The sequence below is a fragment of the Larus michahellis genome, chromosome 29, assembly GCF_964199755.1.
Source record: "Larus michahellis chromosome 29, bLarMic1.1, whole genome shotgun sequence".
Taxonomy (NCBI): domain Eukaryota; kingdom Metazoa; phylum Chordata; class Aves; order Charadriiformes; family Laridae; genus Larus; species Larus michahellis.
Window position 1 is genome coordinate 142,501 of NC_133924.1, and position 13,165 is coordinate 155,665.

At 48.9% G+C, this 13,165-nt stretch overlaps 1 protein-coding gene and 2 non-coding genes across 4 annotated transcripts; all 3 read right to left on the reverse strand.

The window, feature by feature from the left end:
* Nucleotides 1–1,051: 1,051 nt before the first annotated feature.
* On the reverse strand, nt 1,052–8,698 carry IL4I1 (interleukin 4 induced 1). 2 transcript variants are annotated; one of them, XM_074567678.1, is made up of 7 exons: nt 7,956–7,982; nt 5,824–6,038; nt 4,775–4,887; nt 3,806–4,007; nt 3,403–3,471; nt 2,641–2,774; nt 1,052–2,427 (listed from the first exon to the last, which is right to left on the reverse strand). In XM_074567678.1, exons 1-7 carry the CDS (start codon nt 7,966–7,968, stop codon nt 1,587–1,589), a joined length of 1,587 nt encoding a protein of 528 aa, XP_074423779.1. In that variant the 5' UTR covers nt 7,969–7,982; the 3' UTR covers nt 1,052–1,586. The 2 variants fall into 2 exon arrangements, with proteins under 2 accessions (XP_074423779.1, XP_074423778.1); XM_074567677.1 differs by having other exon boundaries at nt 5,824–8,698.
* A 3,917-nt stretch (nt 8,699–12,615) lies between these two features.
* TRNAE-CUC (transfer RNA glutamic acid (anticodon CUC)) lies at nt 12,616–12,687 on the reverse strand. Its single transcript has one exon. It is a non-coding gene; the product is annotated as a tRNA-Glu (tRNA).
* A 243-nt stretch (nt 12,688–12,930) lies between these two features.
* TRNAL-CAA (transfer RNA leucine (anticodon CAA)) lies at nt 12,931–13,041 on the reverse strand. Its single transcript has 2 exons — nt 13,004–13,041; nt 12,931–12,976 (listed from the first exon to the last, which is right to left on the reverse strand). It is a non-coding gene; the product is annotated as a tRNA-Leu (tRNA).
* Nucleotides 13,042–13,165: the final 124 nt, after the last annotated feature.

The following is a 13,165-nucleotide window of genomic DNA, read 5'->3' on the forward strand; positions in this document are numbered from 1 at the left end:
AAAACCTGAAAACCAAAGTTGGAGGGAATGCGAGAAACCAAGGAGGTAAAATCCTTCTAGTTCTCTCCTTTTGCACCACTGCCAGTTTTGCACTATGCTCTTATTTTCTCTTTTTGCAATGCTTGAAATTTTGCGCTATATTTTTCCCCATGCAGCTGGTGCCATGCCTTGAGACCAGCCTTATTCCGAGCTTAAAAAAGGTGCTTGTGACCTTTTTGATCGACTTTTCTGCCCTGACGCAGCTCCTCCCTTGCCCTGGTTTGAGGTTACACGCCGTGGTCTTGCAAAGCACCAAAAAAAAAAAACCAGACCAGGTCACCACACCGCTTACGGTACCGCAGGTGGGTTTCTTATCACTCTTGAGTAGATAAAGGAAACCTGATACCGATTAGCCCTGAAATTCGGCATTTCAAAGCGTCGCGGGGGTGGTTGGGTCTCCCTAAGGGCGATTTGAGCTCATGGCGAGGAGCCGCCTGGCCAAGCTCTTGATATGCTGATGTTGGCCACTCTGTACTTGTTTGATTATCACCTGTGTTTAAATGCTTTAAGCCCGTGCCTCTGCGATGCCCGGTGGGAATTTGCCGGGTTTAATTAGGTGCAGTCCTTCCCCGGGTGTGACGGTCTCCATCAGTTCCGTCCCCGTTCCTTCTAGTGATAAACGTCCCTTTCCTCGCCTGGAGAAGACCGTGAGCCGTTCCCCTCCAGCTGGGTGGAGTCGGGGTTTGTGTTTTATGAGAATTTAGATGAACTATACTGCAAAGTGGGTTTTCCTTTTCCTTATTTATCAATGTGTTTCTGATAAGCTGAAAAAAAAAAACCAAACCAACCCCACCTGTAGCACAGATTGAGTTTCCAAGACTATGAAATTTAGGACAACGATTACTGGTGAGAGGAAAATAAACACTAAACGTCTCCATGCATGGGCTATATTGCTTCTGGGTTTGCTTTGGATATTCACGGTGTTAATTCTACCTCTATGACTTGGCGTTGGCCGTGCTTTGAGCTCAGCTGGATGGGTGATGGGCAGGAGGGACCACGGAGGTTAGGGATCAGGATCGCATCCTGGCTGGTACCCGTGGGGATTGTGTTGGGCTATGCAAAGAAGGGGATGACTCAGAAGCAATCAATTACCTCCCAAATTCTGGAAGGGGAGGAAGACCCAGCTGATGGGTGATGAGCTTCTAAATGATTGAAGTGAGATGAGATGATTTATACGTGACCAGACTTCTCTGTGGAGAGACGGAGCCACCTCAGACACAAAGAACTGAGAAATACCCACCTTTATTCCATCTTAAGCATTTCCTGAGGTATTTTGTATGTAAATAAATTACGAATTACTGCAGCGTGTCTGACCCAGGGTAATATTAGAGCGGTGAAACCTACTTAGACATTACTTTTTCTAGTTCTCCCTTCTGTCCTCATTAAGTGTTTAACCAGGTCCTGTCTGATGGCAGTCAGCGCTCTTTCAGCTTTTTCTTTATCGTGCCCTGCTGCTGATGTGCTTCTGCTGACTTTGCTTGGAAAGAAACGGGTTTACGCCCCCAAAAGCGCCTTCAAACCATGCAAACTCAGCCCAGGAATCCTGCTCAGAGATCTTCCTTCTGCAAGAAACTCCCTGATTGCTCCTGCTCCTCCTCCTCCTCGTTCAGCATCTGGGCTTCGCTGCTGTCATCGTGGATGTTGCTCGCAGCCCTGACGGCCGATTTCATGGCGGTGTCGATCCAGGCGTGAGGCTGGGCCGCGTGTTCTCCTGCAAAATGCACCCTGCCCTCGTGCTCAAAGAGAGCCTGCGAGTAGTCGGTGAACTGGTAAGGGGTGAAGGCGGCGAATGCCCCCAGGGAATGTTTGTCCAGCTGCCACTTCTGGATCACGTACTGGTCGCAGGTGTACTGCAGGTACTCCTTGCTCACTTGGTGGATATCCGACAGGTCTTGGAGGACCACATCCAGGCACTTCTCATCCGTGAGAGGCAGGAAAAACTCAGAATCGTCATTCCAGGTGTAGGAAGCCAGGATCACGCCCACTCCGCTGGAGAAGTTGTGGCTGGGGTAGTAGATAAAGCGGGAAGGGCGGTCAGTGATGGATTGTCCTCCTTGGATGCCGTCCTTCTCCCAGAACTTCTCGGTGCAAGCCAAGGCTATTTTGGAGGAGCTTGCGTAGTGGATGGAGCGCAGGGCGTGGGTCTTCAGAGGAGAGAGCGGTGGCAGGAACTGGATGTGCCTGGTGGCTTTGGCAGTGGACGTGACAAGGACGTAATCTGCAGTTACGATGGTTGGGGCCAGGGTGTCTGGAGCGCGGTAAAACACACGGACTTTCTTTCCCTTGGTCATGATTTTCTCCACTGTGCAATTGAACTGGATGACACCGGCCAACGCTTTGTGGAAGGCTTTGGGCAGTTGGTCAAATCCCCCTGTGATTTCATCAAAACTGAAAGGAAGAAGCAGCAGGAGGTGAGGGAAGGACATTGGGTTTAGGAAGTGTAAAAACTGACCTCTTCTAGAGATGCTAACAGAGCTTGGTGGCCCTTGGAGTCAGGAGTGATTGCTGTTCTGACATCTAAATGCCACTGAAATTTCCTCTTGTGGTGCGCTGCTCTGGACCAGCACAAAACGGGGTTTGCCACGAGAGACATCGTCTTACCTCTCATCAGAGAAGATATCAAAATCCCACAGGGAGGCAAGGAAGGACAGATAAAATCCAGAGTCCTCATTCAACAGGTCACCGATCATGTCAACTGCTCCTCGGCTTAGATTTCCTACTTTAATCAAATATTCCTAGAAAAGCCAGGAAGAAGACACAGCCTGATGTTATTATCTCAGTGCACGTATCCCCTTTGTATCCCAAGCCAGCAGTCATGTCCTACTGCCTTGCTCTTGCTCCTGATCTGCTCAAAGCCTGGACCAGAAACATTTTTTTTTTTTTTTTTAGTGTAGCTCTTGTAGCTTGTTGCTCAATGTCTCCTCTGGTTTAGCACAACAGAAGCTCTGGAGATGAATGAATAAGGGCTTTGTGGCTTGGCGTACCCACTCTGAGCCAGCTGGACGGCAGGAAAATGCAGTGGATTGCTCAGTAAATCCTCCCCAGTGCTTGATACTTATCGTTTTTGATTCAGGGACCCATGATGGAGGAATATGGCTAATCTGGATGACTTTCCAGAGCATTTCCAGCCACCACTGCTGCTCTCCTACTTCCAGGTGATGAGGCTGCTCTAACAACCCCATCGGAGTCATGCGTGCTCCTTTCTCAGCATTTTAAGTAGAAGGCAGCATTGATTAGGAAAAAGGTATCGGGAAGCGTCAGCAGAGGAAGAGACGAGAGTGATACAGATCCTTTCTGGAAGCAGAGATGCAGGTTAATCATCAGCAGGGGGATTAAACTTACTCTCGAGCCCCAGCCCTTTACCTTGGTGGAGAAGGAGTCATGTTTAGCGAGATACGTCTTGCAGTCTGTAGTCTGGAAGTGCTTGAAAGCCTGGAGAGGAAACATTGATATACATTCATGAGGAAAAGTGCGTTTCCCAAAGCGTTGCCCCAAATTCTGTTAGGATCCATCTGGATATTTAACCTTGGGGTTTGGTAACCCCTGGAGCTGAGCTAGAGCTAGTGGATCCTGCTGCCTGGGCTTTGAGTTTTGGGAAGTTACGCCTTGGTGTGGCATTTTCTGCTTCATCCGAGTCTTGGTGAATCTCTTCTAGAGCCCTCTTCGTGGCCTCCTCTGGACTCACTCCAATAGGTCCATGTCCTTCTCGTGCTGGGGACTGAACAGCATGGCATGAAGGTGGCATCCCTCCCCTGTGGGCACGTACCTTGTTTAGTGCTTCTCTATAAAGCTGGCTGGCGCTCTTGCCCCTCTCTGATGGTTTCACTGTGTAGTTTAGGATGTTGGGGTTTCTGTTCACTTCCTCAGCTCTTATCCGAGTGCCGTTCACAAAGTACCAGGCGTTGTCATCTGTCTGTCTGAACGGGTTTAGCTTCAGGTTAAACTGCCTAATGAATTCACGGACGAGCCTGGAAAAGAGGAGAAGACGTGGGGACATGCGCTTGCAAACAACCAAACCCCAAAACCCTGCCACCAAAACATTAGAAGCACAAAAGAACAGTTTCCCGTTGACTGTGTTGGTGTAGCTACCTATTATTTTGGCTTGTGAGTGCAGATTGTGGCTATTTAAGGCAGTGCCGTCTCTAGTTTTTGTTGTTTGAAGTTGTCCTGCCTGCTCCTGCCTGCAGCAACCACGGGGCTTATGGAGAAAGGAGCCCTTTGGCTTATGTTCTCTCCAGCTACTGGTTGCACAAGGATGTAATCAGGAGTAAGAGCAACGGCCTGCGGAAGTAGGAGGGCAGGGGTTCCCTACAGCTCCAACCCTTCTCCTTGGCACCTGGTGTGGTTGGTGACTCACCTACAGCCTCTTCCTGTAGCATTTTTGGCTGATGACTGAGCCCTGTTTGACTCCACCCTCTCGCAGACCCCAGGCTGGATGCCCTCTCCATCAGACCCAATGGAAATCCATCCATCTTCTGATGTTGTGACTTCCAAAATAGAGGTCTGACCATGCACGGACATGATACTGAGATGAGAGGTCTCCTCTCATACTCCCAACTCAAACACAGTTGTCCCTTTTAGTTGTCCCCAGACGCTAAGCCCTGTGGGAGAGATGGGGCAGACAGCTCCTTCCGACCCCCACCTCCAAGTCCTCAGCCCCATCTCAAACGACAGCCTTGCCCCTCAAAACGGGTTGGTTCCTCATCTGATCGTTTCACACGGGATGTTGCCTTACCTGTGCTTGCCTGGCAGGCGCATGGCTCCCAGCTCCACATACCAGTCCTGTCCCTCTGGCCGGTATGTCTTGATCCGCCCACCAACCTGATTGCTCGTTTCCAGAACTATAACCTAAAAACAGTGACAGGGTGGAGTTTGCAGGTGTTTAGGCCATGACTAGAGCAAACCCATCTACAAAGCAAGTTGACAGGTTCTTTGGCAGTCAGCATTTATGGCCCATGGGGTGGGAGAGGTCCTCTCCAGACGGCAAAGGAACCATCTGTGGATCCAAACCCCTCTCCGTATTGGCCAAGATCCCTCTACCTACGTGCTGTTTTCTCAGTTGCTAACTTCTGTGTCCCATTTGGACACCTACTCTCTGGTGAGAGGGTCCTAGCGTTGGTTCAGAGGTTCCCTGTGCTGGAAGGATAAAACAGGGTTTTGAAACCAGCCAGAAGGCAGCACCAACCTGTCCCTCCATGACTTTGAAACCTTTAAAACTCATGGGTTTGAATTTTGTCTGGCGCCTTGGGATGGTCAACGCTGTTTTGAAACCCCCAGACTTACTCACTGCCTTAACAAGGCAGGGTTTTGAAGGGCTCGTGAGTCTTGTGCTGGTCAGTCTACAGCAAAGAATGTCGCCGTTGGGCTGTGAGTTGCAACAATTCGGAGAATTCTAGAAGTTGAGGCTGGAGGTGCCTCTGGAAGGGTCTAGTCTAACTTCCCACTCGCAGCAGGGCAGCTCTAGCTCTGCCTGATCTCAAAACCCCTCAGGGACAGAGAAAGACAACTGCATCTCTTTACCTTTGCTGCTTATATTCATTTGGGGAGCATCTAAAAAACTTGCTTTGCATCCAGCTCCTCCTTATCCCCCTCCTGTCCATGCCTGTGGTTTGGAAAACTGTGCCTAAATCAGATGAAATTACTGGAGCCCAACTGCTTTTCCTTCCTTCTCGCCCTGCTGTGGTCCATCCCCTTCCATCTCCTTCTCCCTCTCCGTGCTGCAAAAACCTTCAGTGCAGGAAAACAAGACCCAATGGCACTCGGGGCTCTCACGCAACTACTTACCTTGTGGCCGGCATCTCGGAGCAACTTCGCTGCTGTAAGCCCGCTTATTCCTGCACCGACGATGACCACGTTTGCTGGATGAGTTGCAGGTTCTAGCCCATTTTTGACGATATTCAGCAGTTCCTCGTAGTCTTTGTCGTGAAGGCAATATTCAGGGAAACACGGAAACCTCTTGGCGCTGAGGAGACCTACTAGCAGGAGTATTTGGAAGAGGACTAGGGAGAGAAGGAAAGAAGAGAAGAAAACAATGCAACGGAGGCACTCGGCAATCAGCATGCGAGTTCATTCCTGACAGCCCGGGAAGGAGGTGACAGCGCAAACTGTCTCCGAGGACGTCGATGTCCAAACCCCGAAGAGGAATGTCTGGCAAATCTGTTTTCTAAATCAGCTGGTGCGATTACGAAATCCATGGCAATCAGTAAGGTCTCTGAGGACCGCAGCCAGACGTCGGGCGTCATCAGTGAATGTGACTGATTTTGTGTTTTTTTTTTTTTTTTTTTTAAGGGGAAATCAAGCCCATAGATGACTTTATTTATTTATTTATTTATTTTCTTTCATATTCGTGTTCTGCTTCTGCTGCGGTGAGTTTGCAAAACGAGCTTGACCCCTTTGAATAAGCTCCAAAGACTCCTTAATGAAGAATGGTAATTAATGTCACTCATTCAGCCTCGCTGGCCCAGCTGCCCTTTCCCACACCTGAGCAATTCATGGCATTTTTGACGCAGCAGATCGAAGGGCAGAGGGAGGAGACAACACTACACAGAAAAATGGAAAAAATGGACAGATCAGGTGGAGACGATGTCACATGGAAAGGTGGACAGACTAGATGGATGAAGATAGGTGATGGGACTTCTCTGTTTATCTTGGAAACTGAATCACTTTAAACACCCTGTAGGGAATAGAGATACCTACGGGGAACAGTGAGCAGACTGCGGCTCATTCAGAACAACCCTTTCTACCAGAACAGACGCAACCACATTATATTAATATTTTTCAAGGGAAAGGATGCTTGAACAGAAACCACCCTGGGGTTTTTTTCTGATTTTGGTTTCTGTTCCCCAAAATAACTATGGGGCAACTTTCATTGTCTTTTTCTTCACCTCCGAATACTGGCAGCCTCCTTCCAGGGAAAAAAAAAAAAAAAAAAAAAAAAAAAGAAAGCTTTTGAAACCACACCCTGGGTGACTCTTACTGCTGGAAAATCCCTGGGGAATCACTGCTTTTGCTGGAGTAGCCCCAGATCTGCAGATAACCTGGGTCACAGCGTGCCTTCTGTGAATTAAGCGCGGAGCCATTGTCCTGCAGGGGATTTTCTGAGAGACCCAAGTCCAGCTCCCGAAAGCAGGTCTTTCTACAGCCTGCAGAGCTGATCCAGCTTCCTGAAGACGCTGACTGTGGCAGTGGAAAATAATTAGAAAGAATCTGCCACAATTAGCCCGTTAACACCAAGGTTGCCTTCTTCAAAGCATGGCAGAAAGTGATATTGCGTTGATAAAGCTGCATCAACCTTCCGGACCCAATGCTGCTGCTGCCCTGATCTCCCTTGAGGACCCAGGGACAACCTGAGCTGTGGTTTTGGGGGGGTGGTGTGTGTGGTTCATGGTGGTGTAGAGCCAGAGGCCAGTCTTGCTGCCCTCATCTCACCCAGCGTGGCAACCCCAAAGACCCACGGACCATGTGGAAGACAAAGGAGAACCTTTCTGGAGATCAGCAAATACATTGGGACCAGCTCTTGGATCTCCATCTTCCATCAGACCTTCTTGTGTTGTGGGTAGATGTGGAGAAACCCCAAACTTGATGCCAAGGAGGTGTCCTCCAGGAAGGCCCCTGGAGATTCTGAGCCCGTTGTGCCCATTATTTCCATCTCTCCCTGCACATCTAGGACCATCCCACACCCAAAACTTGCAAGGGAGATCTCCCACTGCCCACCGTGCTGCAAAGTCAAGCTCCAGGTGACCACGGAGCTGAAGAAAGGGAGGTTTGTGGTTATCCTGTGAGGAGGTGACACAAAAGGCAGATGTTCCACCAGATGGGGAAAAAAATAAAATAAAAAATCAAACCCAGACACTGAAGATGGAAGAAAAGCAGAGAAAACAGCCCCAGAGCTCAAGATTGAGGGGAGAGTCACTCACCGATCCTAGCCATCGTTGCAGTAGGAAGACAAGTCCACTGCTGAGATTTGCTTTCATTTTATACCCTGGCTTTAAAAAAAAAAAAAAAAGTAACATAGCTGTGGTGGCTCAAAAAAAAAAAAAAATTCTGCCAATCAACGCACCCCGGAAGAGAGCAAAGTGGGATATGTCATACGAAGGGGAAGCAGGAATTGAGCACGTAGTCAGTTCCTCTCCAGTTGGTTGCTGTTTTGTAGTTGTTTTTTTTTCTTTACTCGTTGGTGTTACCAGTGTTGGACATCAGCCATCAGTCTATGGCACATTATAGGAAGCGTTATGATCGTCGGAATACAGTAAAGGTGACCGCACCCTTCTCCGTGAAGGGCAGACAATTTCCCGGCAGTGAAATATCACCTTTGGTTTTTCCCCCTGCCCCCCATTTAAATCTATCTAAATATCATGGGATTCATTCTGCATCCCCGGGAGACCTCTGACCTAGCATCCAAAATATCCTTTCTGGTGATGAAAATGGGCACTTCCAGATGACGGTTCAGCTATTGGACACTCTCATGTTAAGTGTTGCGTGGTTTTGATTTGATCCTGTCTTCGTTGCTATAGATGGAACCCAGAGCTCAGGTGCCTTCACTGAAATGGCAAAAACTGGATGAGTTATACCAGCGCTTTTCCGGAAAGGAGAACTTTGACCTACCAAAGCCCCATAAACCGACCTGAGAAACCATCCTTTGGCTGCTTCACCACATCTAGCTCACCATATGGACGTAGTCAACTCTGTGTAGGCACCTTGCCTGGTCTGCTCCTAAAAATAATTAATAATAATAATAAACCCACCACAAACCACCCTTTCCCTCCAAATTTTTTTTAGTTAATCAGACATAATACGCTGATTTGACTGAAGAAATGAAACCCAAGGCTGGTACTTCCCAGAATTCTGGACTCTGAGGGGTGATCTCAGCACCAAGGTGGATGCCAGCCTCACGGAAGGGGTTTCCCCAGGAAAGCTGGAAGTGCCTTTGCAAGCCTCAGTAGGGACTGGCTGCTCTTAGTACCATTTTCTTATTGAATTCTTCATTTTATTTTTTTTTCTCATTCCTGTGATGCTTTCAGTTCTCCTTACGTTGGAGCTACGTGCACTAACACAGAAGCAAACTCATTCCCTTGTGCTATTAAAAATTAGGTCTTTAGATGTCGGGGTGTCTTCCCTGCCCATCCAGCCAGTCGGGTTGGGAGCACAATGCAGCTTTGATGATGATATTATTACTTATTTTTTTCTGTCTTCTTTCAGCAATCAAAGTTCTTTGATTGCAACAGCTCGTTGCAATCTCATCACCTCAAAACCTCATCACCATGCTCTGTCCCCTTCGAGTCTCAACAACATTGTGGGTTGTTTACTAAGTTTAATCATAAAATATCTCCAGGTGGAAGGGAAACTGGAGGATCACCGAGTCCAGCTCCCAAAGTTTAAGTAGAGGCCACACTGGTCCACAATGTCCTAGAAGAGGGGATTGCAGAACCACGGCAAGGTCAGGACTGTGAGCGTTGCATGGACATCCCATGCGTTACCTCTTGAACCCCCATGAAGTCATGTTCTGAGGAAGTTGCAAATTAAGTTCCCTTTGGGTTGCTTAAACCACGGATGACCAGGATTTTAACCTTTGCCACCCAGTGGGAACCTCAATATATTTGTATCTATGGCATCTCGTGGTTCTGGTGGGCTTGTGACTAGACGTTGGGGTTTTGTGGAGTTGTGTTCGATGGGTCTTCTCGGAAGAAGCCATGATGTGGGCCTTGCCCAGCGATGCTCTCGTTAATGGAGTGTGGGGGTGTTTCTGTAGCAAAGTGGGGATTTTGTGGACCTGTTTCCTCTTCCTGCTACTGCAGGGAGCCCAGTCCTGGGGAAATATGATCTTCCCCAAACCCATATTCTCAGTGTTGCTGCTGGGATGGCCAAGGGGGTTCGACATCACCTTGGCCGCGCCATCGATAGGGTCGGTCTCTTCCAAAAGGGCGTTTTCAGTTTCAGGCCGTACCTCTGCCTGCACCAGGGCAAAATTAGGAACTGACCCTTTGCATCCAATTCACAAGTTTTCACCGTGGTGTTCACAAGTTCCCCTTTGTCTCCATTAAAATGAGGAGACGAACGTCTGTGGAAATTTTCTTTCAAAGAAAAACTGAAGGTTTGCACGTTTTTCTTGAGGTTTTTGTTCCACAGCACATTTCCACTTCAGAAAATCCACCAGTTTGATTCAGGTTTAACATCTGGAAAAGGCAAAGGCATTACTTTTTTTGCAAAAAACCCTTGGTTTGTGTCTATTTTTTTTTATTTTTTTTTTTACCTGGCTTGTGATTACCAGGTTGCTTTCATGATAGCTGTGGGTGTCTGTGCTGAAAAGCCATGTATTATCTCTTCATGTGAAGCAACGATGTTTCTTGGGGGATTAGGGGATTACATGGCGAAACCAGTACGTACAGATTTTCCCAGGACGGCCGGAGATTTTGGAGGGAGGGCAGTTTGTTTCATCTTGTTTTGATAAGAGCGGGATTAACGCGTGCCCTAATAAGCTGCTTTAGGATCAGCCTCAAATGACAGGGTTCATTGTCTCAGCATAAGCAATGCGTGCCACCAGTTGCAAAAGGAGTTCCTCCCATCTGCTGCTTCCCCAGCGATTACTGGAAACCAAATTTCCACCTGAAACCGATTGCGGCACGGAGTTTACAGAAGGGCAGAGGGAGGGATGAAAACCAAACTGAATCAGCCGGCATGGCCTGGGGGAAGAAGGGACAATTGTTTGCTTCCAAATAATTGTCTGCTGGTTTTAATGTTGGGTTTTCTTAATGAGGGGAGGAGGTAAAAAAACAGTTCTCCAGAACGGGAGGAGGTAGGTGTTGGTGTGGGACATCAGCTGTGTTTTTGATGGTTGAAAGAAATATGGGAGGTGCGTGGATGTGTGAGCATTTACACAAGAATATAAAAAATGAGCTATGCATGTAAAACATGGGGAGGGAAAACCCCGGGGCGGATTTGATAACTATGTAATTAACCATAATGAGTCTTCAAGCTAGTAGACACAGGTCTAAGGTGTGCAGGCAGCTTCTGTTGAGGAAAGATGCTCTTTCAAAGGATTTTCTTGTCACTTGTTTCCTGCTTGCCCAAAAGACTCCCAGGACACGCTTTGCACGTACTTGGTTCGGTCATGTGGCTGTGAGACAAAACTTTTGTGTTTGGGGTGATATTCGGAGAAATAAATGCTAGTTTTTAGGTTCGATGGAAGATTTCTATTGGGAGGGTGAGGGTCTTGAAGACCCTGGACGTCTTCAAACCTTGAGGGCACCCATCAAGCCTGGTTGCCTTGCCCAAGAGGGGACCCCAGGGACCCGCACTGGCCAGGATTCTACCCATTATGAAGGGGGGAGGGGGATTGTTCACTTGTCCAATGGTAGGGTTCAGAGCTGCCCCTCATTTGCATGCTCACTTGCATAATATAGGGAGGGTTGGGAGCGTTTGTGGGTCTGCGGGGTCTGAGCACTGCAGGGACAAGGCTTCAGTCATGGCGTCTGCTAGGGGAAGAAAGAGATCCCAGCAGGGAAGGAGATCCCAGAAGGAAAGGAGAAGCCAGCACAGAAGGAAACAGAAGAGCCGTGGCAGGAGATCTCCGGCCAAGCAGAGGACGCATCGGGGCCAAGCAAAGCGTCAACCTGCGGAGAAGCAGAGGAAAAGGACTCCAAAACGCTCTGTCCGGTCCATCAACACCAAGACGCTCAACAAGATCAAGCAAGACAGTCGGTTCCTCTCCCAGCAGGCAAAGGGGCTCATAATGAACTTCATGGAGGACATCTACAAGCTGGTGTCGAGTGAGGCCGAGCGGCTGCGGAAGGAGAGCCAGGATCCCCTCATCAGCCCCGCACACATCAAAGCCGCCCTGCAGCGCGTGGTGCCGAAGAGGAGGTGGAAGCACGTCTCCACTGTGGTCTCGAGAAGCAGGCACTAGAGAAAACATCTTCCTCCCCTTGAGGTTCGGATGGGCGGCAAACAAGACCTAAAGCTCAAGGGAGAGGAATTAAAACCATCCCAAACACCTCAATTGCTGGTAAAAGCTGGGCAATCACCAGTTGGGAAAGAGGCGAGCGATGCCACCAGGTGTTTGTTTGAACGAAATACTCAACGCAGCGTTGCAATAAAGCCCCAGTGCAGCCGCCTTTGGTGGTGTTGAGGGCTCCTTTTGTGGGAGAGGATGATGGAGGGGTTGGACTGTGGCTTGGTGTTTCGTTAATGGGAACCGGTAGGTTGGAGAAAGACGGGCTTTCATGATCTCCTTGCTGCAAGTAGATGGTTATATATTCAAGTATATATACATTTAAATAATTTAAATGGGAATTGCCGCGAGCGATGGGGGGGAGGGATGACCCACCAGTCTAAATTTTCCTAGGATAGTGATATTGCAGTTCTGCAAAACCCATCCCTTGTCAAGTTATTACCCATAACAACTAAAGTGGTGACTCTTAAAAGGCAGCAAGGGCAGTCTGGGCAGCAAAGGGGCTTTTACGATAACGGTGACGTTTGCCATCGCCGTGTGTGCTTGGGGGGGTGCGGGAGAAAACGCCTGTTATTGGTATCATCGGAAGGGGAAAAAGGAGGAAATTACTGTTGAGGTGGAAAAGGAACTTCCCTGACCGGGAATCGAACCCGGGCCGCGGCGGTGAGAGCGCCGAATCCTAACCACTAGACCACCAGGGACGCCGCGAAGATACTGTCACCGCGCGTGCTCACGGGTGTCCCCCCCCACCAGGGACCCCGCGGGGACACCCGTGGGGCAGCGCGGACCCTCTGCCCCCTACCCCCGTCTCGCCTCCCCCCACTGTGCTTTTTCTCCACGCGTGAGCGCAGTCCGCGACGTAGACATTGGTCGGGTGGGGGGAGGAAGTATTTAAAAAAAAAAATAATTCAAAATTTCAGTTTTTTAGAAGGAAATAAAAGGTGTGTCAGAAGTGGGATTTGAACCCACGCCTCCATTCGGAGACCAGAAAACCCCACAGGAGGGAAAGCCCGAAGCCTTGAGTCTGGCGCCTTAGACCACTCGGCCATCCTGACACTGCCTGCGTTCTTCCTCCCCCTCCTCATCCTCCACCGTTAACCCTTCCACATCCTCATCCTTCCTACCTCTTTTAGGACCCTCCAAATTTCCAGCAAGTTTACTTCTTTTGCAGTGGTAAAC